General features: G+C 49.9%; 1 protein-coding gene across 1 annotated transcript in view; it reads left to right on the top strand.

Moving 5' to 3' along the window:
• The window catches only part of CDH23 (cadherin related 23), a 403,304-nt gene that overhangs the window by 22,041 nt on the left and 355,951 nt on the right, over positions 1 to 25,312 (top strand). Inside the window, exon 2 of the mRNA XM_057308495.1 lies at positions 23,214 to 23,285. Within this exon, the coding sequence (XP_057164478.1) occupies positions 23,219 to 23,285 (67 nt within the window). The 5' untranslated portion in view covers positions 23,214 to 23,218. The remainder of the gene's footprint in view (positions 1 to 23,213; positions 23,286 to 25,312) is intronic.

The following is a 25,312-nucleotide window of genomic DNA, read 5'->3' as shown; positions in this document are numbered from 1 at the left end:
AGAAAAGCTTATTTATCAATATCAATTTACTTATGATTATTCTGGCCTGCAATTTGTTATTTTTAAGAATTATGATTTGTGTATTGCTCATACAGATGTGAAATATCTTTTTCTTAAATTGAGTATTTTTAAAAAGATATCCTTGCCCTTAGTAAAGGTTAAAAAGTGGTCACTGGGGAAGGGTAGAGGGCGGTAGGGTCAAAAGATAAATTGAAAGTGGCTGGGGTGGGGGATGGTGGGGAAGTGGGTATGTGAGGGGCTGAATGGAAGCAGTGGTGGACAGAGTGACCTGCAGTCACAGGATGCCTTCAGGCCTTTAGAAGGTGCTTTTGGTCCCGTAAGAGGAAGGGCACCCTAGTTAACCAAGCGATCCATAAGATAGAATGTATCCTGCATTGAGTAGTGAGCTTTCCATCACTGGGGGTATACAAGTCCCAGTTGAAGTTCTATGCGGGAGGATGCTGTAGAGTAGAGCGGTCAGATGAAGAGCAACTGTAGTCCAGTCTTGGTGTTCAGTGATGCTCTGAATTGCACACAGTGGATCTGGAAGGTAGGTCAGGGCGGGGCAGCCCTGTAGCATGTACGAGAGAGAGCCCTGGGTTGGGTGTTAAAGAACATTTATCTTGAGCTCCAGGCAGCCCTTGCTCTGTGGCACCAGGGAAGGAGTTCCATTTCTGGAGAGTCTCCAGGATTCAAGTCCAGCTGTTCTCACTTTCTGCTGTTTGAGACCCTAGTCTTACAGTCAAATTACAGATTCTCCCTGAGTCCCAGTTTCTTCATCTGCAGAATGGGTCGGTTAGGCCCCTCACAGATAGTGCTGGTGATTTACGAAATCAGAGAGCCTCGCACGTAGTGGGTATATTCAGTATGTGCCAATGCTCTGCCTGCCTCCATCCTGGGGCCTCAGTTTCACTTTCTGCAAAATGGACAGCCTGCTGAGGTTCTCTGGGTTTCTTCTGGCTCTAGATTTCTGCCCCAGGTTTTCAGTGTGAGGAAGGAAGGTGGTTGAGGGAAGGAGCTAGACCCCTGGGGTCTCGAGGCTTCCACAGGCCTGTCCAGCAGCTCCCAGCACGTTGAACCTCTGTCATGGCTGCCTGCGCTGATGTGGGGCTTATCTGCTCAAAGCACCGGCTGTAAGTACTCCGTGTGCGCGCCTTGCCTTTGGGAGACTGGATCCCCATTTCGTAGGTGGGGAAGTGGAGGCCCAGAGAGAAGAGGAATAGCATGCCCCTCTGCTTCCCCCAGAGCCCCCACCCCTGACTCCTTTTCCTGTGGAGCTCTGTGGACTGGGGGGAGCAGAGAGAAAAGCCTTCAGAATTCTGGGGAGCGTTTGGCATTGGGACACCCCTGCTGTGGTCTCTGGGGGAGGAGTTGTGCTCTGGTCTTCTGCTGTCCCTCCCTCCTGTCCTCCCTCGCTTCCTTCTCCTGCTTCCCTTATTTTTTCAGCGCGTCATAGTGAACCCCTCCTATGCTATGACAGCCACTGTGTTAGGCTCTGGAGCCACCGAGGCCAACAAGGCCCTGACTCCAGGTGAGTTCAGTGTCTGGTGAAGGAGACAGACGTGTGCACAGAGGAGTACCCAAACAGGGAAATCTGTCTGTCAGGGGCACAGTGGTGTGGAGGAAGGCCTGCCAAAGCCCAGCAGATGAAATCAGAGAAGACTTCTCAGAGGAGGTGATGGCCAAGCTACTGTACAGGGAGGAGAAGGAACTGCTGTGCGCTTTGTGTCCGCATGAAACTGGGGCTCAGGGACCACCAGATGGCCAACCCTGCATTGCACCTGGGGCTGAGTTTGAAACCACTTCTGCTCCTGGTTCCTGGCAAGTCCTTTGCCCCTAGAGGAGGGAAAAGAATAGGATGGCCCTCCTTGGCTGGTGAGGAGCACATCTAGGCAGAGGTTAGCAGTGAGCAGGCAGAGAGAGAGCCGGCCAGCAGCTCCAGGACGGTGAGTTGGTCACCATGGGTGGTGTTTGCTGGGGACCGGCATCTGGGGAGGCAGGTAGGGCTGTGGCAGGAGGTGACAGCTTTGAGGCTCACCTAAACGTCACACTCCTAGTGGGTCAGTCATACTGAGGTCCAAGCACTTTATGGTTTTAGGGTCATGCCTTTTAGCCTCCCTGCGGTTCAGTTTCACTATCTGGAAAATGGGGTGATGCACCCACCTCCAAGTCGCTGAGAGAGCCAGCCGATCTAGAAGGCTGCACAGCGCTGAGCTGGGAGGGGGTGGGCGGTGGTGTTCTCCGTTCTGCTCCCGACCACCAGGTGTGTATCTGGGGTCTGCAGCCTGTGCTCTCAGGGCTTGCAGTCCAGGTGTGTGTGTGGGGTGTGTGTGTAGGGGGTGTGCGATGAGCATGACGGTGGTGACGTGCTCTGCGAGGGTTACCGGGCATCCCTGCTGCTACTGCGGTCCTTCGCACCTTGTGAATCGCGCAGAAGAGAAAGGGACTGACAAGGGAGGAAGGCAGGGGGCCGTCTGACTCCGAGGACACTCCCCTGGTGCTGGGCACACTTCTGGGCTCTCTCACTTCATCCTCCCACCATCCCTGCTGAGGAGGTGCCATTCTCATGGTTTGTACAGAGGGGAAACTGAGGCCGAGCAGGGATTTGAACCTAGATCTCTCGCTGCAGCCTCCTGATGGTTCCCGTATAGAACTGTCCCTCTCTGCCCACCTGGCGGGAGCCAGCTTCTTCACCGAGCTCTTAGTGGAGGGTCCAAAGCTCCTACCCCCCGGGCCCCGCTGGGTCCCCCTTTCTCCCTTCGGGAGCTGTGATATTAATAAGCATAAAAACAATCGAACAGCATCTCACACAATTACGTGGGGATGAAGTGGCTGTCACAGGCAATTTGGGAAAGATTTATCACTTAACTACAGAGAGGACTATCAGGTTGCTGCTACAGAGAGCACACCCCGCCCTCCCTCCTCCCCTTCCCCGAGGCGGGGACGCCCCTCCCATGGGTACCCCTACCCGAGAGTGCCTCCTCCTGCCGGCTGGTGGGGTGGGGCCTGGGCCTCCCCTGCACTGCAGCCTCCTGCAGTTCGAACTAGAAGGGACCACACGTCTGGATTCGTTCAGCCGTATAGTCGTCGGGTGTGGCCTGTGCACCTACTGTGTGCTGGCTCGGGGCGGGCCGGGAGGCGTTCCCAGCGCAGCCGGTGAAGCCGGCAGGTAAACACGGGCTCCTGCTGCCCCGTGCCAAGCGCTTGAAAGCAGCACGGGTCACGTGTTAGGGATCCTAGGCAGGGATGGAGGGACCACTTCCCTGGGCCGAGGGTTGCCAGGGGCTGAAGGGAGGTGACGTTTGAGCCTCTTCCTGACAGGTGAGTCCCTGTCATGGCCACGGGGGACGAAGGACCTCTGCCCAAGCAAAGGCATGACGTGTGATGTCCTCAGTGGCATTTTGCACACAAGGACACTGAGGCTACCCGATGCCTTGTCCAGGGTCACCCAGCAATTTATGACTGCTCGGCGTCTAAGAACTCGCATTTGTGCCGAAGGACTCAGAGCAGAGGCTAAGTGCCGAAGGGGTGTCCGTGAGATACTGGGGAATGTCACGGAAGGCGTTCTGGGGAGAGTGAGGGTGGAAAGGGAGGGAACCAGTCTGGCTGAAATCACAGTGAGAGAGAGAGGGAGATGGCGGGGGGTGGGGGTGGAGAATGGGCTCCCGGGTCACTGAAGAGGCATGGGGACGAAGAGCCTGGGAAGGGCCTTTGCCTGGGTGTGGCCGGCCTGGGCTCGTCAGCATGTGTGGGAGAGGCCACAGCAGGAAGTGGGCACCTGCATGCGCTTTCTCTCACCTACCCCCCTGCCCCCCAGGGCCCTAGGCCGAGGAGGCGGCTCGCTGTTCAGCTGGTAGGCCCGGACTCTGCCGCCGATCCCCTGGTCCGGCCTTGGCATCAGCTTGATCCTTCCAGTGCTGTTTCCTCATCTATGAAATGGGCTAACACCTGCTTGCCCCGGTTCGCAGCACCTACAGAAAGCCTTTCCAGAGTTCAAGTCACCAGAGCTGTTCTCCTGGCAGCTGCCTGGAGTCCGGGGCTTATGCCTCAGGACACAGAATGGAAACTTCTGGGTGAAGGCTGTCCCGCATTCTGGACTCCTTTGGGGCAGGTTTTGGGGTGCAGGAGGGTGAGAGTGGCATAAGCAAAAGGAGAGAAGAGTAGGGACTCGGCATAGATGTGAACCCCCCCATCTGTCTGGTGGTGTCTTGGCCTCCCTCTCACCCCTCAGCCTTGGGGGTACCAGGGAGTTAGCCGGTGGAGATCAAACAGGCAGCCACCAGGAGTGGCCTTGGTCCTATCCACAGTTCCCTTGACTACCTGCATGGCTCCTGAGTAAATGGTCTTGACATATTTTTTTTTTTGGAAGGGGATGAGTAGGGTGGGCAGCATTAGGGAGGCAGAGAACAGCAGAGGTGGGAACGCCAGGAAACCCAAATGCACCTTGCCCTGTACAGAAGGGGGGCCATGACTTTCCAAAGGCCGTGCAGCAGGCGAATGGCGAGGACAGGCTCACGCCCTGGGGTCTCTGTTTCCATCTCTGGTTCATGGCCTGAAGGTCTGAAGAGAAGGAAGGCAGCCTCTGCGGCGCTCGGTTTCCTTAGGAAAGTGCGCCGCCTGGCCCAGACGGGCTCACCGTGAAGAATGGGCTTCAAGGTGCGGCTGCCAGGCTCCTTCGGGGTGGGGCGCAGGGTGGAGGGAGGTGAGCAGAGGGTTGAACAGGACAGGCTAACTCGCTTAATTCCCATAAGCTTCAGTTTCTATACTAGCTTTATCTATTGACTTCTGAATTTACTTTAAAATTTTTAAACATCATTATTGAGCTAGAATTCACATAAAAGACAACTTACCCATGTAAAGCGTACAAGGCAGTGGTTATTAGTATATTCACGGCAGAGTGCAACGGCGGGCGGGGTCTATTTTGGGACATTTTCATCCTCACAGAAAGACACCCCATACCCTATCAACCCTTTATTCTTCGGTCCCCCCCAGTCCTAAGCGTCCTCTAATTTACATCTGTCTGTAGATTTTCCTTTTTTGGACATTTCATATAAAGGGACTCACATGTGGTCTTTTGTGACTGGCTTCTTGGACTTGGCATGTTTTTAAGGTTCATCTGTGTTGTAGCACGTGTCAGGATTTCGTTTTCACGCCTGAGTCATATCCCATTGCATGGACGTACTACGATTTGTTTATTCGTTTGTCCATTGAGGGACATTTGGGCTGTGTCCCCTTATGCTGTTATGCATAACACTGCGTGAACATTCACGGGCAAGTTTCCGTGTGGACATAGGTCTTCATTTCTCTTAGGTATGTACCTAGAAGTGCCGGGTCACATGCTAACTCTGTGCCATCGTTTGAGGGATAGCCAGATTGTTTTAAAGTGGCCGCAACACTGTATATTCCCATCAGCAGTGTAGGAAGGTTTGATTTCTCCACATCCCCTCCAACACTGTCATTATCTGTCTGATTATAGCAACACTAGTGAGTGCGAAGGACTGTCTCACTGTGGTTTTGATTTGCATTTGCCTCGTGGCTAATGGTGTGGAGCATCTTTTCATGTGCTTCTTGGCTGTTTGGACATCTTCCTGTTCAGATCCTTTGCTCATTTTCTAGTTGTCTCTTTCTATTGCACTGTAAAAGTTTCTTTTATGTTCTAGGTAAGTCCCTTATTAGATGTATGATTTGCAAATATTCTCTCCCATTCCATGGGTTGTCTTTTCACTTTCTTGATAGTGTCCTTTGCAGCAAAAAAAAATTTATTTTGATGAAGTCCAGTTGAATCAATTTTTTCTTCTGTTGCTTGTGTTTTCGGTGTCCTAAGAAACCATTGACTAATCCGAGGTCATGAAGATTTACATCTGTTTTTCTTCGAAGAGTTCTTTTAAGTTTTAGCTCTTCATTAAGGTCTTTGATCTATTTTGAGTTAATTTTTGTATATGGAGTGAGGAAAGGTCCAACTTTATTCTTCTGCATGTGGCTATCCAGTTGTCCCAGTACCATTTGTTAAAATAAGACTGATTTTCCCCAGTTGAGTGGTCTGCGTCCTTGCTGAAAATCAGTTGACCATAGACGTGTGGTTTGGTTTCTGAACTCTCAGTTCTGTTCCATTGATCTATATATCTATCTGTATGCCAGGACCTTATATCTGGGTTACTAGTTTGTTTATAAATGCATGTTTGCTACTTTGTTTAAATGTTATCTGTTACTCAAGGCACACAGCTTGGAAAATACAGAACACAAGGATAATAAAATCACCCGTAATCTCCGTGTTTGGAGATATGATAAAGATATCAGTATGTTGATATATGTTTTCTGTATAGATATATACATATATATGTTTTTTTCTAACATGGGAACACACTATGCACAGTCTTGTAGCTTGTGTTTTCTGTTAACAATTTGTCATGAACATTTTCCTTGTCAATAAATACTCTCTGAAAATGATTTTCCATGGCTGCCTCACAGTACGCCATGAATGGCAAGATTTCATTCTTTTTGATGGCTGAGTAATATTCCATTGTGTGTATACGCTGTATCTTTATCCATTCATCTATCAGCGGATATTAGGCTGCTTGCTTCCGTGTCTTAACTATTGTAAATAATGCCGCAATAAACATAGGGGTGCATATGTCTTTTTGAATTAGTGTTTTCATTTTCTTCAAGTAAATACCCAGAAGTGGAATTACTGGATCGTATGGTGTTTCTATTTTTAATTTCTTGAGGAAACTCCATACTGTTTTCCATAGTGGCTGTACCAAGTTACATTCCCACTGTGTGTAAGAATTCCTTTTCTCTGGGGCACCTGGGTGGTTCAGTTGGTTAAATGTCTGCCTTCGGCTCAGGGCATGATCTCTGAGTCCTGGGCTTGAGCCCCACATCAAACTTCCTGCTCAGCCTCTCTCTTTTCTCTTTCTTTCTCCCTCTGTGCTCTCTCTTTCTCTCAAATAAATAAAATCTTTTTTAAAAAAAGAATTCCCTTTTCTCCACATCCTCACCAGCACTTGTTATTTCTAGTCTTTTTGATACTAGCCATTCTGACAGGTGTTAGGGGCTATCTCATTGTGGTTTTGATTTGCATTTCCCTGATCATCAGTGACGTTGAGCGTCTTTCTATTTGTCTGTTAGCCATGTATGCCTTCTTTGGGAAAATGTCTATTCAAGTCCTCTGCCCATTTTTAATCAGATTATTTGTTTTTCCGGTGTTGAGTTGTGTGAGTTCTTTATGTATTTTGGATATAATCCCCTTATTGGATCTTCTCCCATTCAGTAGGTTGCCTTTTTGTTTTGTTGATGGTTTCCTTCCTGTGCAAAAGAAGTTTTTAAGTTTGATGTAACCCCAATTGTTTATTTTTGCTTTTGTTTCCCTTGTCTTAGGAGACATATCTAGAAAAATATTGATAAGGCTGATGTTCGAGTTTACTGCCTGTGTTTTCTTTTAGGAGTTTTATGGGTTTCGGTCTTACATTTAGGTCTTTAATCTATTTTGAGTTGATTTTGTTTATGGTGTAAGAAAGTGGTCCAGTTTCAGGGCAACTGGGTGGCTCAGTTGGTTAAGCGTCTGCCTTTGGCTCAGGAAATGATCTCCAAGCCCTGGGATTGAGCTCCATGTCAGGCTCCCAGCTCAGCAGGGAGTCTGCTTCTCCCTCTCCTGCCTCTCCCCTTGCTTGTGCACTCTCTCTCTCAAATGAATAAGTAAAATCATAAAAAAAAGAAAGTGGTCCAGTTTCATTTTTTGGCATGTGACTGTTTTCCCAAAACCATTTGTTGAAGAGACTCTGTTTTTTTCCCCATTGTATATTGTTGCCTCCTTTGTCATAAATTAACTGACCATATAACTGTGGTTTTTTTCCTGGGCTCTGTATTCTATTCCATTGGTATATGTGTCTGTTTTTGTGCAGTACCATACTGTTTTGTTTACTATAGCTTTGTAGTACAGTTTGACATCTGATACCTCCAGTTTTGTTCTTCTTTCTCAGTATTGCTTTAGCAGTTGGGGTCTTTTGTGGTTCCATATAAATTTCAGGATTCTTTGTTTCAGTTCTGTGAAAAATACTATTGATACTTTGATAAGGATTACATCAAATCTGTAGATTGCTTTGGGTAGTATGGACATTTCAACAACATTAATTCTTCTAGTATTTGATCATTGTATATCTTTCCATTTATTTGTGTTGTCGTTAATTTCTTTCATCAGTTTCTTTCACCTCTTGGTTAAATTTATTCCCAGGTATTTTATTGTTTTTGATGTACTTGTGGATGGGATTGTTTTCTTAATTTCTCTTTCTGCTACTATATAGAAATGCAACAGATTTCTGTATATTGATCATGTATCCCACCGCTTTCCTAAATTCATTTATTAGTTCTAATAGTTTTTTTGGCAGAGTCTTTAGGGTTTTCTTTATATAGTATGTCATCTGCAAATAGTGATAGTTTTACTTCTTCCTCACCAATTTGGATGCCTCTTATTTCTTTTTCTTCTTTGATGCTATGGCTAGGACTTCCAGTACTATGTTGAATAACTGTGAAGAGAATGACATCCTTGTATTGTCCCTGATCTTAGAGCAATAGCTTGCAGCTTTTTACCATTGGGCATGATGTTTGCTGTGGGCTTGTCATGTATGGCCTTTATTATGTTGAGGTATGTTCCCTCTACACCCACTGTGTTGTGAGTTTTTATTATGAATGGATGTTGAATCTTGTCAGATGCTTTTTCTGAATCTATTGAAACAATCATATGACTTTTATCCTTCATCTTATTAATGTGCTGAATCACACTGATTGTTTTGTGGGTATTGAACTATCCTTGCATCCCTGGAATAAATCCCACTTGATCAGGATTATTAAGGATTAAAGGATTAATGATCCTTTAAAGTAGTGTTGAATTTGATTTGCTAATATTTTGATGAGGATTTTTGCAAGTGTGTTCATCAGGGCTATTAGTCCGTAATTTTCTTTTCTTTTCTTTTCTTTTCTTTTCTTTTCTTTTCTTTCTTTTTTCTTTTCTTTTTTTTTTTTTTTTTTGGTGCTGTCTTTGTCTAGTTTGGTATCAGGGTGATGCTGGCCTTGTAGATAAATTTCAAAGTGTTCCTTTTGCTTCCAGTTTTTGAAATAGTTTAAGAAGGATAGGTATGAGCTCTTCTTTAAATGTTTGGCAAATTCACCCGTGAAGCCATCTGGTCCTGGACATTTGTTTGTTGGGAGGTTTTTGAGTACTGATTCAACTTCATTACTAGAAATCCATCTATTCAGATTTTTTTATTTCTTCCTGATTCAGTCATGGAAGATTATATGTTTCTAGGAATTTATTTCTTCTAGGTTGTCTAATTTGTTGGCATATAATTTTTCGTAGTAGTCTGTTATACTCCTTTGGCCTTCCTTTGGTGTCAGTTAATTTCTCTTTCATTTCTAACATAATTTATTTGAGTCCTCTCTCTTTTTTTCTCCGAGTCTGGCTAAAGGTTTATCAATTTTGGTTATCTTTTCAAAGAACCAGCTCTTAGTTTCATTAGTCTTTCTATGTTTTTTTTTTTTAAATCTCTATTTCATTTGTTTCCACTCTGAATTTAATGGTTTTTTTTTTCCTTCTACTACCTTTGGACTTTGTTTGGTCTCCTTTTTCTAGTTTCTTTATGTGTAAAGTTAGATTATTGAGATTTTTCTTGTGTCTTGAGGTTGGCCTGTACTGCTGTAAACTTCCCTCTCAGAGCTGCTTCTGCCGTGTCCCATAGATCTGAGGACCTTGTGGTTCCACTTTCATTTGTGTCAAAGTCTTTTCTGAATTCCTCTTCGACTTCTTTATTGACCCATTGGTTTTCTAGTAGCATGTGTTTGAGCCTCCATGTGTTTGTGTTCTTTACTTTTTTTTTTTTTTGTAATTGATTCTACTTTATTGCATTGTGGTCAGAAAAGATGCTTGATATGATGTCAGTCTTATCAAATGTATTGAGACTTGTTTCGTGGCCTAACATGATCTATCTTGGAGAACGTTCCACATGCACTTGAATATGTATTCTGCTGTTTGGGGATGGAATGTTCTGCATGCATCTGTTAAGTCCCTCTGGTCTAATGTGCTATCTGAGGCCATTGTTTCCTTATTGATTTTCTGTCTGGGTGATCTGACTATTGATGTAAGTGGGGTGTTAAATCCCCTGCATTATTGTATTACTGTCACTTTCTCCCTTTTTAACACATTCTACAGGCACTATAGTTTTTACTACCATCCTCCACATTTTAATGAATATGATGTCATGTTTTGTGTTTTTTTTTTTTAATTTTGGGTCTCCCTTAATTATTGTAGATGTACTTGGTTTTTTACTACTTTTGTCTTTTAACCTTCCTACTAGTTTTATGAGTGATTCAAACGTATACCTTTAGTATATATTTGCTTTTGTCTGTGGACTTTCTTCTTCTCATAATCTTCTTACGTTTAATTATGGCCTTTTCTGCCTAAGGAAGTTCCTTTGACATGACTCGTAAGGCCGATTTAGTGAATTCGGTGAGCTCCTTTAACTTCTGCTTGTCTGGGAAACTCTCTCTCTCCTTTAGTTCTGGATGCCAACCTTGCCAAGTAGAGTACAACAAAGTATGAAGAGTAGTGTTTGTTGCAGGCTTTTTCCTTCCAGCACTTTGAATATATCCTGCCACTCTCTTCTGGCCTGCAGAGTTTCTGCTGAAAAATTCTCTGATAGCCCAGGGGGTTTTACCTGTATATAATTATTTGCTTTTCTCTTGCCGCTTTTAAGATTCCCTTTATCTTTAATTTTTGTCATTTTAAATAATTACGTGTCTGGGTGTGGACCTCCTTGGGGTCATCTGGTATGGAATTTCCTGTGCTTCTCGGACCTGGGTGTCTGTTTCCTTCCCCAGGTTAGGCAAGTTTTCAGCTATTATTTCTTCAAACAATTTTGTCCCATTCCCTCTCTTCTTCTTCTTTTGGGACCCCTATAATGCAAATGTTAGTATGCTTGATGTTGTCACGGAGGGTCTTAATCTATCCTCATTAAGAAAGGTTTTGTTGTTGTTGTTCAGCATGGCCGCTCTTCACTACCTGTCTTCCAGATTGCTGGTCTGTTCTTCTGCATTCTATAATCTGCTATTGATTCCCTCTAGTGTATTTTTCATTTGGGTTACTGTTTTCTTTAGCTTTGATTGGTTCTTTTCTGTGTTCTCTATCCCTTGGTGAACTTCTCACGGACTCTTCCACCCTTCTCTCAAGTCCAGTGAGCATCTTCGTGATCATGACTTTGAACAGTTTATCAGGTAGATTGCTTATCTCCATTTTGTTTATTTCTTTTTCTGAGGTCTTATCTTGTTCTTTCATTGGGAACATATTTCCCTGGCTCCTCATTTTATCTGACTCCATGTGTTTGTTTCCATGTATTAGGTAGGCCAGCTACCTATCCTCGTGCTGAAAGTAGGGGCCTGATGTAGAAGTCTTGTGGGGCCTGGTAGCACAGTCTCCCCTGGTTTCCACAACCATGTGTCCCAGGGGTGTCCTCTCTGTGGACAGCACGCACCCTCCTGCTGTGCCTGGGCCTTGATTGCTATGGGCAGGCCTGACCCGTGGCTCGGCTGTCGGCAATGACTTGGTGCCTCCACTGTGGGTGCGTGGGGGGCAGGGCCGGCTGCCCGCCTGGTTGGTGGAGAGACCCTACTATCACTGATTATGAGTTGCCTGTTTTTACTTTATAAACAGTGTTCTGTAAACATCCTCAAAACAGATCTCTGTGCCATAATTCTGGTGATTTCCTTCGGGAAAATTCCTGTTAGTGGAATTGCTAAGTCAAAAGGTATGAACGCTTCCAAGGCTATAGTTTTATTGTGCCAAAAGGCCTCCCACAAAGTCGTACCACTTATGCTAGAGGAGATTTCCACAAAAAATTGCTATGTGGAATAGTCTGACTCAAAAGCAGAAGGATTCGCTGTTCTTGCCTTTTAGGGCCTCTTCCTGTTTTCCTGTTCCAATTTTTACATCAGAGGAGATAGCGGGGCTTGAGCAATGTGCACAGAGGTTGTCAAAGGGAGCCCACCCTACAAGAACCTTCCTCCACCTTCTCCCCTTGGCTATCACCTGGCTACGCGTCTGGGTCCCCCACCCACCTGTAACCTTAATGGTGTGGGGGAGACGACCAACCAGCAGACTACTCTGCAGCTATGAAATTATTGAGAGGTATGGAAGGCAAGAAGAGGGTAGAGTGAGAAAAAAACAAGGACCAACTGTAACAGTTGGTTAGGGAAGGCCTCCCCCAGCAGGGGACAATTAGGGCGACATATGGCAAAATAGGGTGTGTGGTGTGGGGGGGAATTTTGCATGTGGTGGCTGGGCTGATTTGCCGCTGGTGGCTCCCATGAGTTTCTTCTGATTGGGCTGGCCCCTGCTGTGATTGGTGTGCCTGGCTCTACATATGGCTTATTAATTTTTTTTTTGAGTAGTAATATGAGAGGAGTGGTGACCTTTTATTTTATTTATTTTATATTACATATTTTTCCTGTGGCAGGATTTACAAAATGTAAATTTTACCATTTTAATCATTTTTAGCATTTTTTTCTGGCAGCAAAATATGTGCAACAGAATGTACCGTTTTAGCCATTTTTAAGTGGTGTCAAGTACACTCACACTGTTGTGCAGCCATCACCACCATCCATCTCCAGAACTTTTCGTCACCCCAAACTGAGGCTGTGCACCTGTTGAACAATAACTCCTCCTTTCTCCCTCCCCACCCCCAGCCTCTGGTAACCACCATTCAACTTTCTGTCTCTATGAATCTAGCTACTTCATATAACAGGAACCAGACAGTATTTGTCCTTTGGCCACTGGCGTATCTCTCTCAGCGTAGCATCTTCAGGGTTTATCCATGTCATAGCACGTGTCACAGTTTCATTCCTGAATAATATTCCATTGTATGTATAGACCACCGTTTGTGTATCCGTTCAGCCATTGATGGACGTGTGGGCTGTTTCCACCTTTGGCTTTTGTGAATAATGCTGCAGTGAGCATTGCTGTACACATATTTGTTCAAGTACCCATTTTCAGTTCTTGTGCGTATATGCCAGCAGCGGAATTTCTGGATCATATGGTAATTCTGTGCTTAATTTCTTGAAGAATCACCAGACTGTTTTCCACAATGGCTGCAACATTTTATGTTCCCACAAGCAATACACAGGGTTCCAGTTTTTCTCCAACACTTATTTTATGTTTTCTTTTTTTGAAATAATAGCCATCCCAGTGAGTGAGAAGTCGTCTCTCATTGTGATTTTTTATCTGCATTTCTCTAATAACTAATGATGTTGAGCATTGTTTCATGTGCTCCTTGGCCATTTGGATATTTTCTTTGGAGAAATATGTATTTAAATCCTTTGCTTATTTTTGAATCAAATCTTTCGTTGTGCTGTTGAGTTTTAAGAGTTCTTTATTTACGATAGGTATTAATCCCTTCTCAGATATGTCATTTACAGATAGTTTCTGTGGGTTGCCCTTTTGCTCTGTTGATAGTGTCCTATGATGCATGGAAATTTTTCATTTTGATGAAATCCAGCTTATTTAACTTTTTTGGCCTGTGCTTTTGGTGTTATCTCCAAGAAATCATTGCCAAATCTAATGTTGTGAAGATTTCCCTCTGTGTTTCTGTATGGTTATATATAATTCATAGTATTGGCATCCGTTACTTATTACCTCAATAAAGCTGCCCATCAAACCACTCCAGCAATCATTTATTTTCACTCCTGTGTCTCTGGGTCAACTGGAGGGCCAGCAAATCTAGGCTAGGTGGGCCTGAACTTGCTTCTGGGCCACGTGTGGTTTCAGTGCGCTCACTGTGCCTACCATGAGACCCCGGCATGGCTGTAGATGCATCATTCTAGGCAGAGCGAAGGGTTGGGGGAATAATAATTTGATCAACCACAGTGGTGGTCAAGAGTTGGGAATGAACTTGGCAGGTGTGTGAGGTCGAGAGAGGGCTAGTGTACCGGTTGAAATATGGTGATCAAGAGGGTAACGAGGAGGGGCGCCTGGGTGGCTCAGTCGTTAAGCGTCTGCCTTCAGCTCAGGGTGTGATCCTGGCGTTCTGGGATCAAGCCCCACATCAGGCTCCTCCACTAGAAGCCTGCTTCTTCCTCTCCCACTCCCCCTGCTTGTGTTCCCTCTCTCGCTGGCTGTCTCTCTCTGTCAAATAAATAAATAAAATCTTAAAAAAAAAAAAAAAAGAGGGTAACGAGGAAAGTGCCACTTACTGGATATATGAAATCTATTTGTGAACTGAATTAAAAAGAAAAGAGTGTATCAATGGAGGTGAATTTACTGAGGTGGGAAAGGTGAGAATGGGAACCTATTTGGGGGAAAAAATCCAGGCACTGCTGAATCTGTTAAAAGCTGCTCAGATGTCCCCTTCTGCTCTTTCCCTCCCCCTCTGCTCTGTTCCTTCCTGTCGCCTTGCTTGCTGGGACGGAAGGTGCTGCCTCTCGTCCTGCCGAGTGCACTCTCTGCTCCTGCGTGCCCTGGCTGGGGGACAAACCCAGGAGGAGATATTAAGTGGGCAAATGGCTTGTGGGATAAAGTAGACTCTACTTGCAAGATGCTGAGGGTCTTCTGGGAGAAGAAGGATGTGTACAAGTCTCTCCCCCACAGCTGGAATAGCTGCCTCCAAAAATGTACCAAAGACAAGGGGAGCCGAGGATCCAAGTTCTAGCCGGGATGCAGGATGACTTCATGGAAGACGTAGTATGAGGGCTGTGCCTTGAAGGCGGGGCTGCACGTGCAAGATGGCCCCGGGGGTGCTGCAGGCGGAGAGAACAGCCTGGCCGAGGCACATAGGGACAGTACAGGGTGTGGTGACCGGCAGCGTCCCCACTGAGGGAGAGGGCACAGAGCCGGGGGGAGAGGAGGAAGCCGACCTTGATCAACCCCGTCCTAACTCCCTGACGGGGCTGGGGGATCTGAGGATGAGGAGCCTCAGCTGCCTTTTCTGGAACTTGAAAACATAGCGAGTGCCCAGTTCTGGTAACGGTATGGGGGAAACTGGCCCTTTTCTCAGAATTGGGGGGAGTGCAACTTGGTGCCCCCTCTTTGGAGAGCAGTTTGTCAGCAGCTATAAAAACTTGAAAATTTCCTTCTTCATACCATCTGTCTAGATACAGGAACAAGGATAGTCATCGCAGCTTCATGTTTCGAAGTGAAAGGTTAAAAACCACCTCAATGTCCATCAGCGGGGATTAAGTTTTGCCCCCACCCCTTATAGGATATCCCCAGCCGCTAAAAAGAGCAAGCCCTGTGTGTTCTGAAACAGAACAGTCTTCCGGATAGAGTGTCACGTGACAGAATGGAACAGGGTAGCGTGGACACTGCTTAGATTTTTTTTTAAGAAAGGGAGAGACCTGCGTGCTGTATCCTTGTATATACAGATAGCACTTCAGGAACACTCCCTCCAGGGTGGCCTCCGGGAAGTTGTGGGCTTGGGTAGAGGGGAGGCTCACTTCCTGCTACACGCCCTTTTATACAGTTATGGACCACGTCTGTGCATTACTTCCAAAGTGAAGAAACTAAAATATATTGCCTACTGAATAATTTTTTTAAAGTACAGGTCAAGGGGACTCAGAGATACCGCCCTGGGGGGGGTCTCAGTCATGCCCCTCTCAGTCCTGCCTGGCTCCCTGCCCGTCCCTGGGCCTCAGTCAGTGGGAACTCTGGGGAGGGATGGAGGGGGCATGAACAGAATGGCCCCAGGTGGTATTTTCCTTCCTTACAGGAAAAGTCCATCTTAGGGACCTTCTATCACAGCAGCCTCCCTGCCAGTGGCCTGGATAGGGTGGGCTCTGAAGCGTGGCCATCAGTAGCTGACGTTGGCTTGTCCATTAGTGGCCCTAATGGTGTCGTCTGCAGGCGCCTCCTTGCACGCACGAACCCCTCCGTGTGTAGTGGTGGTGAATAATCCCCAAATTGTATTTGATTTCTGCCGTGTATTTCTGTATTTCTATTCAAAGTTGAGTGCATCTGATTTTATGGGAATTCATAACAGTTCAAACTAAATTGTGGTACCCTGCTGTGAAAATCTCTCGCTCCCGAGAAACTGAAAAGCTGCTCAGATGTCCCCTCCTGCCCTTTCCCTCCCCCTCTGCTCTGTTCCTTCCTGTCCCCTTGCTTGCTGGGACGAAGGCGCTGCCTCTCGCCCTGCCGAGTGCACTCTCTGCTCCTGCATCCCCTGGCTGGGCTGCAGGGAGAGGTGCGAGATGGTAACCATGAGGACCCTGACAGGGGGTTGAGCCCAGAATGGGCTGATTTCCCAGAGGAGGGGAGTGTGCTTTGCTCTGGCGGCAGCAAGGAACATGCTTTCTGGTCTGTGTCCAAGACACCAGGCTGTGATGGGCTTTGTCTTGGGTTTGGTCCAGAGGCATCTGGTGACACCCCCTACTGATCAGGAGGAGTTTGTGAAGACCCTGGCTTCCTCCAGCCTGGGGGAAGCCGTGGGGACAGGGAGGAGGGGCCCTCCAAGTTTCAGCCAGGGGCATCTTGTGGGCGCATTTCCTGCAGGGGTTCCCTGAACCCAGTTTGTGTGTATGTGTGAGGGAGCATGTGAGTACCTTCAGGTATTTGTTTCTCTTTTAAATTGTTAGTCCCTCCCATCCCCCAGGGAAAGGAGAGCCCACAGCACAGGGCTAAGCAGCAGACCAGGGCCTCATCTCCAAGGTCAGGTTTAGCCCGTTCTTGTGCTGGTGAGTGCCCATGGCTGGAGCACAGGAAAGTCCTCCCGAGGGCGGGTGTCATCGGAATGCCCCCATGCTGCCCCAGCCTGAAAAGGTAACAGGGCTGGGCTGGGAGGTAGGGGGTCTCTGAGCTGGGCTGGGCTGAGGGCTTCAGGGAGGCTCAGTAGAGCACAGGAAAGAACTTTCTCATCAGAGCTATCTGTTCATCGGCTGCTGCCCCTGTTTTGGTAGGGTGGATGTAAGCTAGGTTTCTGGTTGTAAAAATATTGAGTGTTATTATAGAAAATGTGGAGGATGCAGTAAATGTGTAGAAGAATCTGGAATCAGCCATAACCTCAGTACTCAGATAACATTGTTTCCCCTGATAGTCCCGTGGGTGCCCACCCTGCCCTGTGCACACTCACACACGTACCCATCCATCTGGGAGCCTCTCTTTGCTTCCCGTGCATGTCCTACAGTCACACCAGTTCCCTCTGGCTGTCGGGCTGCCCCGCGGGGCTGCACGGAACATCTCTGGGGCTTAGTGCGCATGCAAGGCTATGACGGTTTCCTTAGCCAGAGTTCTGGAAGTGGAAGCACTGGGCCATGCACGAGGGTGGCTCTTCATACAGTTTTCAGATATCGATCGATTTGTAGCCAAGTTGCCTCAGCTTGAGGATGTAGGACCTTGGTGATCTTGGTGGTCCCTTGGGTAGCTCGAAATATCTCTAGAGCCCCCCCCGGGGGCCTTAGGCTTATTTGGGGGTGTCCTACTGCCTGTCCCCCATTGCTGCTTGGTTGTCAATAGCCCTCTCAAACTCACCATGCCCCAAACTGAACTTCTGCCCCTGACTCTTGGCCCATTCCACTTGCAGCCTTCTCCCAACTGGTTAATGGCAGCTCTGTCCTTCCAGGGGCCTCAGCCAGACCCTTGGGCTCAGGTCCTCCTAGCATACCACATCTTCTCCAGCAGGAGACCCACTCAGCTGTACCTTGACATATGCCCAGAATCTTCCAGATCCCACACCGTCTACTCCAGTCCCTGGACAGAGCCCTCAAATGTTTCTGGCCTCCATCACTATGGTAGCCTCCACACTGGTCGGCCTTCTTCTGCCCCTACCGTCAGTCCCCAACACAGCAGCCAAGTGCTCCAGTAAAACTTGACTCCTTCATGTTACTCTTGGCTGGCTGAAGACCATGACTCCCAGTTTACTCATATCAGTGATGAGCCCACTGTGTCTGTGGCCTCATCTCCTGCAGCACTCCCCACCACGTACCCAGTTACAACCACGCTGGCCGCTAGCACACTCTTGCCTCAGGGCCTTTGCACAGGCTGTGGCCTCTGCCTGGAAGACATTTCTCCCTGATAACCACATGGCTCACTCTCCTGCTTCCTCACTGTCTGTTTGTATAGCACCTTCAGCGATAGGCAGACCACCCTCACCCTGCTCCTTTCCTTTTTCCAAACACACTGTAGAACTTGTCCACCTACTCAGTCCCTGTTGGTCTCTTCTGGGAGTGGCACCTCCCCCACAGCAAGGTCTTCGGCCTGTTCCCTTCTGTGTGCTGGCATCTAGCATTGTGCCTGGCACACAGCAAGTAATGTCAGGGCAGACATGTGCCGTGTGGCCAGACCTGGCGTGGAGGCCTCTCCGTGCAGCTCACCAGCTCTCGGGGGTGTAAGTGGAGGCTTTGCTTTGATTGGGGAGGTGATTCCCATGTGGGGTGACTCCCTGGGTGCTGTAACTGTGCCACCTGCCAGAGCCTCTCCTGTGGCCCTCAGCCCAGGCCTGCCTGAGTAGCAGGTGTTTATGGATTGAGCACAGGAGAAGGTGGAGACCAATGTGGGTAGCGTTGCTGCCCTGAGTATGGTGATTTTTGTAGTCTGCTCCCTCCAGGGGCAAAGGTATCAACTTCTTGGGGATGGTACTTGAGGGAGCCATGGGCGGAGGAGGTGGGGGGCTTGGTCACCTCTGATGGTGTATACATCATCTTGCTGGCACTGGTTCTAGGGCCAAGGCCTGTGAGATGCCAGTAGCCCAGAAAGGCAGACTAAACAGGAGCGCACTCCCCAGCCCTTGCTGTTCCCCTTCTTCCTGGCCCGTGCACTTGGCCTGGCCGCTGCTCCTGTACACTATGGCTGTGAAGTAGGTTGCAGTTCTCACCCAGGCCCAGCTCACCGGTAGATGCAGAGTCCTGCCCAGGGCCTTCCTACCAGGCCCTTAACCTGGGCCTGCCCTGGGGCACATTTCTGAGCTCAGTAAAGGTTGGGTCTGAGGCTGGGAGACCAACTTCTGATAGCCATCAGAACGGCTGTCAAATCCAGACTTAACCACTTACTAGCTGTGTGACCTTGGGCAAGTTATTCAAACTCTCTGAGCCCCAGCATGTAGAGCACATGGCACGAAACATGCGCTCAGTGAATGTCAGCATTGCGAATCCTTGAAGTGTGTGCAGCCCCCGCCTCACCTCCTCTACGAGGTTCAGGACTTCTCTTTTGATGGCCCCGAGCAGCAATAGTCTCGATGGCTTATCTGACACCTAGCTCATGCTTCCAGCCATTCTCATGGCGCTTTATCCTCCTCCAGGACTGGGCACAGAGCTTTGCATGAAGGAGGAGGTTGGGAATTGACAGCCTGAGGGCTGTGGGGCCTGGTTCCATGTCTTCTTGGTGGTGGGTATGTAGAGAGATTTCCGGAAGTCTTCCTGCAAGAATGGGCTCTAAGCCAGGCACCTGAAGATTTGGGGTGTGGCCAGCCCAGAGCCCGCTTATACCTCTGGAGCATGTCTCTGGCACTTATCCCAGGCCTAGAGAGGAAGCCCAGCACAAAAGGCTGTGTGTGTGTTTCCTGGCCCAGTGGGGACAGGTGAGGATTGGTAGGATCTCAGGCCCCATCCTGAGGGCGGTACAGCCTCACATGATGGAGGAGGCCTGTGCAGCCGGTGCTGGCTGGGAGGTGGGAGGCTGTTGCAGGGGACAGGGCGAGGTCGGGCTCTCCTGGGGGACGCGGGCCTCTTTCGCAGCCCCAGTGTCAAGGGCATGCCTGCAGACCCTGCAGCATCCATTACGGTACCTGGGCTGGAGGTTGGGGCCCAGGGGCCTCTTCCCACCGCCATTAGCCTCTCTCTCTGGGCCTCGCTTTCCTTCCCATAGCCGAAGGGGAAGGAAGGAGGAAGAGCAAGAACTGGGAGCTCAGGGGAAACCCAGTAGCGGGATGGACCCTCCTTTGCCTGGCTGCTCGGCTGCACCCTTTGGAGCCTGTGTCCCCCCTCGCCCTACTGTCCAGGCTACCTTGCCCCAAGCTGAGGATGAAGAGTCAGCATGGAGCCAGCATCGCCCCTGCTTCGATCTGCTTCAGCCACGGCCCCACCAGCCCTGCAGGGTTAGGACTGTGTTTGGCTGCCATTGACCCACAGAAGAGAGGCAGCGAGGCCGTGTGATTTCAGGAGACGGGTTGGGGACAGTGTGCCTGGCAGTGTCATAGCCTGAGCCAGTGTTGTGGAAATGAGATGCATTTTGTACGTGTGTGTTGCACACATGTGCGCACCTCTTTGCAGACATGCATCCTGTGTCTATTGTGTTGTGTGTGGGACTCCTGAGGGAAGGGCCGTGCCTTCCCTTTTCTCCATTAGGAAGCGGGGTGGGCGGTGTGTCGGAGCTGGGGGACGGCAGCAGGGCATGAGGGAGCCAGTTCCCACCCTGGAGGCACCTCTCCGAGCCTTCATTTCCTCCTCTGTGAAATGGGGACGATAATATCTACATTATAGAGACAATTGGGAGGATGGAATAAAATAATACGTCTGAAAATCCCTGGCCTGTGGGCGTTGCCCCCGGTAAGTGTTCGGTTTCTTCCTTCCTTCCTTCCACGGCAAACTTCCTGCAGCCCCCAGCACAGAATGGCTGCGCTCCCCACCTATTTGTGGATGATGTTCTCGGCAGATGTTGTTTGATTCTTGTAACATCTGGTTTGGAAAGGCAGAGGGCTGGAGTTGTTTTTTTTTTAAAAACACTCACTCACCAGGAGATGTCAGGTTGTCACTTAATTGCTCTGTGCCTCGGTTTCTCCACTTGTAAATCAGGGATAATGCCAGCAATGCTGGCTAGCTTCTTCGCAGGATACGGTAGGCTAACGCAGGATAACAGATGGAAAGTGGTTTGAACATTTAGAAAAAGGCATCGTGCTCAACCTCACTAGTAGTTAGGGAAATGCAAATGAAAGCAGCAATGCCATACCATTTTTCATGCATCCGATTGGCAGCCATTTAAAAGAGGAATCACTTCCAGGTGGGCACAGAGGCCCTCTCCGACGCTGCCGGAGGGAGTGGGAATTGCCACCCCCTTTCCAGAAGGTAATATGGCGATGTCTAATAAAGGTTTACATACATGCTTGGTGTTGTATTTAATCAACCCGGTAATGCCGCAGCTGGAGAGCCACGTTCAAGAGCAACGAAGGCCCCACACAATTACGTGCAGAGGGCGGGCCATCGTGCCGGTGCCTGTGGTGGTGGGACCCTGGGAACACCCAGATGCCCAGCCGCAGGGGACGCTCGTGTCGCTCACACCACATCCACTCTCTCAACGATGACTTAGCCCCTAAAGAGAAGTGTCGATGGAGCAGTGTTGACCTGGAGGGTCATCCGTGAAATATCATGATGTGAGAAAAGCTAGTTTCTTTTGTGTAGAGGCAGACTCCATTATTCTAAAGATAAACACAGCCGCACTGCTCCATACGTGTGTGTAATGCGAACGTGTCTGCCTCGGTGCGGAGCAGGGCCTGGTAGGATGCGTGCCTAGCCCAACTGGCCTGCTTGGGCCGTCAGACACGTCCTGGTAGGCTCATGAAAATCGAATTATTTGCCAACATTTAAAAATCGAATTCATAGAAAAAGCCACATTGCCAGTTTTTCATTGAGAAAAATCAGAAGTTCTGGCCACACGGGGCCCACGTTCCCTCTGGGCTAGAACACATCAGTGGCTGCCACTTTTAGACAGAGTCCGTGGCTTCTAAGTGGCCATCACCCCCAACCACCTGGCGTCCCCCTCATTTATATTCCCGGCCTGGCCCCTGTAGCAGATCGGTTGGTACCCCTGTGATGGGCTGTTAACATTCCAAAGCTCAAGGGGGTGGAAATACAGGCATCTATGGGGGGGGGTCGTCTTTTATTATTTAAGTACACCTTAGAATGTTCTGTTCTTCAGATTGCTGTTGCATGCCTAGTAATCAGGACTTTTAAGTACAGTGTTAGAAGGGAAACGAAAGGGCATCACGGGCCATCGCTGGTTGCATGTGTCAGGAACCCCGGCCCGGTTATGTCATGGGCCACTCGGGGGTCCGGGCTGACAAAGGCCGCTCCAGGTCTGGAAATGATGGGATCTGAGCTTGTGGCTCTTTTGGAATCTCTTGCCCCTAGATCTTGCAGAGATGTGGAAGTCTCTCCAAAAACCCCTTCCCTTCAGTTCCCGTCACCTCCCTGTGTCTTTCCTGATCGCCCATCCACGAGGGAGGTGGTAAGTCAACTTGGGTCCGGATTCTGACCCCGGCACCCACGAGCCAGGAGTCTCTGAGCAAATTGCTGAACTAGAGGATGACGTGCAGGCCTTGGCTGGGGCCCGAGGGGACGCAGCGATGTGTGGGCTGTGTCCCTGCACTAACAGGGCTGGCATTTTAGAGAGAGGCGGGGGTTCCCAGCTGAGACACGTGGGCCCCTCCTGGTGTTACTCCCGGTCTCTGGGAAGCCCACCGCTGAGCTGCTACGAGGGTAAGAAGGAGCCAGAGGACCGTGGCTCTTCTGTAATGGGGCCACTGCTGTGGTGGGAGGCACAGCCACCGTCCCCACACCCTTGGAGGTGGGATCTCACCCGCTGAGCCTCTGGGTGCTGGGCCCCAGATCTCTCTGGAGCTTCGCTCTGAGCCCCTGGGAATTTGGCTTCAGCTTTCTTCAGACTTGCTGTGGAGCCCTGTGTGGTTATTTGCCCTCTCTGTGCTTCTTTGGACACTGTCCCCTGCTGCCTCCTTTCATACCCAAGGTTTTAAGAGAATACGATGGATATAAAAAGTTGCAAAAGACACGCCCATTGGGCACTTAGGTTGGGGGATCCGGGCTGTTGGGCCTGCCAGGCCCTCTCTTAGACCCCCGACGTCCCGCTCAGCACCCATCCCCTATCCCTGTCCCCAGACTAAGCAAGCCCCGTCACTCCTGGGGCTGCCAAGGCAACAACCCTCTCCTCCCCCCAAGCCCAGAATGCCTCAGTCATGCGTTCTTGTGCTGGCTGCTTGCTCGTGGGCCTGTGCAGCCCACCCCCCGAGGGCAGACGGCCCCATGCCCCTGCCGCCAGCCCAACCCAGCCCTGGACGAGGATGAAACCCAGTGATGCAGACCCTCTCTTCTTTCCCACATGTGCTCTCCTCACCCCCTCAGTGAGGTGATTCCCTTTCCTCTTCCCAGGCCAGTTCTCCCTGGAGCTGTGGGGGTGGGAAAGTATGGGAGGGACTCCGAGAGCAGGCTTGTCACCCTCTCCTTCCTTGTGTCCCCAGGAGCCATGGGGTGCCACGCTGCCACCAGCTGCCTCGCGGCCTGCCTGTTTGTGCTGATCTCTGGATGCCGGGGTAAGTCCGACCCTCTGCCCTTCCCGCCACACGGGGTATGTGCTCTGGGGCAGGGGTTGGGAGAGGGCGGCTCCGGGCCTGCAGACCTTGCCTTACTATGTGTGTGACCGCGCACACACTTCCCTCTCTGGGCCTCCGTTGCTGCTGCACTTCCAGGGCTGGAAATACCAGCCTCCCTGTGAGGGAAGGGGAGGAGCCTTGGAAGGAGGGGAGCTCTAGGGGCAGGAGGCATCTGTGCCGCGAACTGTCCCTGTGGGATACAGGGCCTGGCCACGGTCCTCTTCAGTTTCACGGCTGCCGTGTGAGCGCCTGCTGTGTGACACCGGGTGTGTCTGCGGTGCCCGGCTCTGGGGTGTGCGAGCAAGGAGGAGTCCAGAGCCTAGCGGGGGGAGGATTCACTACATGGAGTGCAGGTGAGCAGCGTGGTAATAAAGGATGGACACGGCCCAGAGAAGCCCATCAGAAGAAAAGACTCATTGGGACAGGAGGGACCCAGCCAGAGGGAAATCTTTCATCTAGGCTTTGAAGCCTGAGTAGGAGTTTTAGAGCAGGGGAGCAGGAGGAAGGGAATCCCAGAGGAGGGAGCAGCTTGAGCAAAGGTGTGGCGGTGAGGAGCCCTTTCCGCTTGCAGGCAGGACCAGCCCTCCTTCCCCTGCCCTTGCAGCAGCCGGAGCGTGTAAGCTCCGGTGCCCCTGGAGGAGGCTGGGAAAGACCTGGGCATGTGCCTGTCCCTTGGCTCCCGGCCAGCTGGTGGCAAGGAGCAAAGCAGCTCTGGGCTGCGCTGAAGGAACAAGGCCAGGACTGCAGCTGGCAGTGTCTCCTGGGGCCAGGGTGTCCGCAGGGAAGAGCTGTGGGCACGGCGTGCCTGGTGACAGGGGCAAACACATTCCTGAGTGAGGCCAGCTCCTTCGACAACTCCAGGGAGCCAGGGAGTCTCTGGAGGAAGCCAGCCTCACGCTGGCTGCCCGAGAGTCCCTTGAAGGTCCCCTCTCCTGGCCCCTGAGTTTGGAAGGATCTCTGTGGGAGTGCTTCTGTGATGGGGAGCTCACTCCCATCCAGGCATCCCGGGATTACAACGGAGTCTCACTGACTCTCGGGGCAAAGCCGGAGGGGCTCTTAGACCCTCTCTCAGCTCCTGGCCAACTTGGCAGGGAAAGGACATCTAGAGAAGCAGCTGGCCCAAGGTCATGCAAAGCAGGGCATGGCCGAGCCTCAGTCAGGGTCTCTGATCCTCCACGGGATTTTCTGTCAGGGTAGCCCTCCCCCACCTGCCCTCTGAGCCCCATTCGGGGAGGCCTCCGTGGGGGCCCCCGACACAGCTCTGGCGCCCTGGCTCTGCTGGATGGTAGAAGTCAGGACACTCTCCTCAGTCTCCCCAGAGGCTCTATGACCTTGGTCGCACACGCCACCCCCCCCCCCGCCCCCGCTGTGAAGAAGAAATACCGATGTGAAAATAAAACAGGTGCCCAGAGCTCAGCTGTATCCTAGCAGAGGTGACAGTTGCCTCCTGAGCTCTGGGGATGGAAGAAGCTCGTGCATCTCAAGTGGGCACAAGGGAGTAGCACGGAGCCAGGACTCCGGGGTTCCTGCCCCACTTCTCCAGCGGCCTCCCTGGGGCAGTGTCTCAGCCTCTCTGTCCTTCAGCTTTCTTATCTCCGAAGTCCGGAGGACCGTCGGACTCCCCTCCGTCAGTTGTGGGATGATCAGGTGGGTTAATGCATGTATCAAGCCCTCAGAGTAGCGCCTGCCACATATCAGGTGCTAAATCCGTGTTAGCTCTTTGATTATGAGCTGTATCCTTCTCCGGCGGAAGCCGTCTGGGGCACAGAAAACAGAAAAGTTAAGCAAGTTGCCTGAGACCACCAGCAACTTTGTGGCAAAACCAGTCTGCTTGGGGGCTAGTCTGCTTTGTGTGTATGAGGGGCGCTCTTTCTCTCATTGCTGAGGACAGTCCCCTCTTTCTGGTCCCTGTCTGAGATGGCCGGTGCTATTGCTTTGGCATGGTGAGACCGTGGCTGCCTTAGGGA

This window comes from Ursus arctos, unplaced genomic scaffold (assembly GCF_023065955.2).
Source record: "Ursus arctos isolate Adak ecotype North America unplaced genomic scaffold, UrsArc2.0 scaffold_7, whole genome shotgun sequence".
NCBI lineage: Eukaryota > Metazoa > Chordata > Mammalia > Carnivora > Ursidae > Ursus > Ursus arctos.
This window is presented reverse-complemented; position numbering and strand designations above follow the sequence as displayed.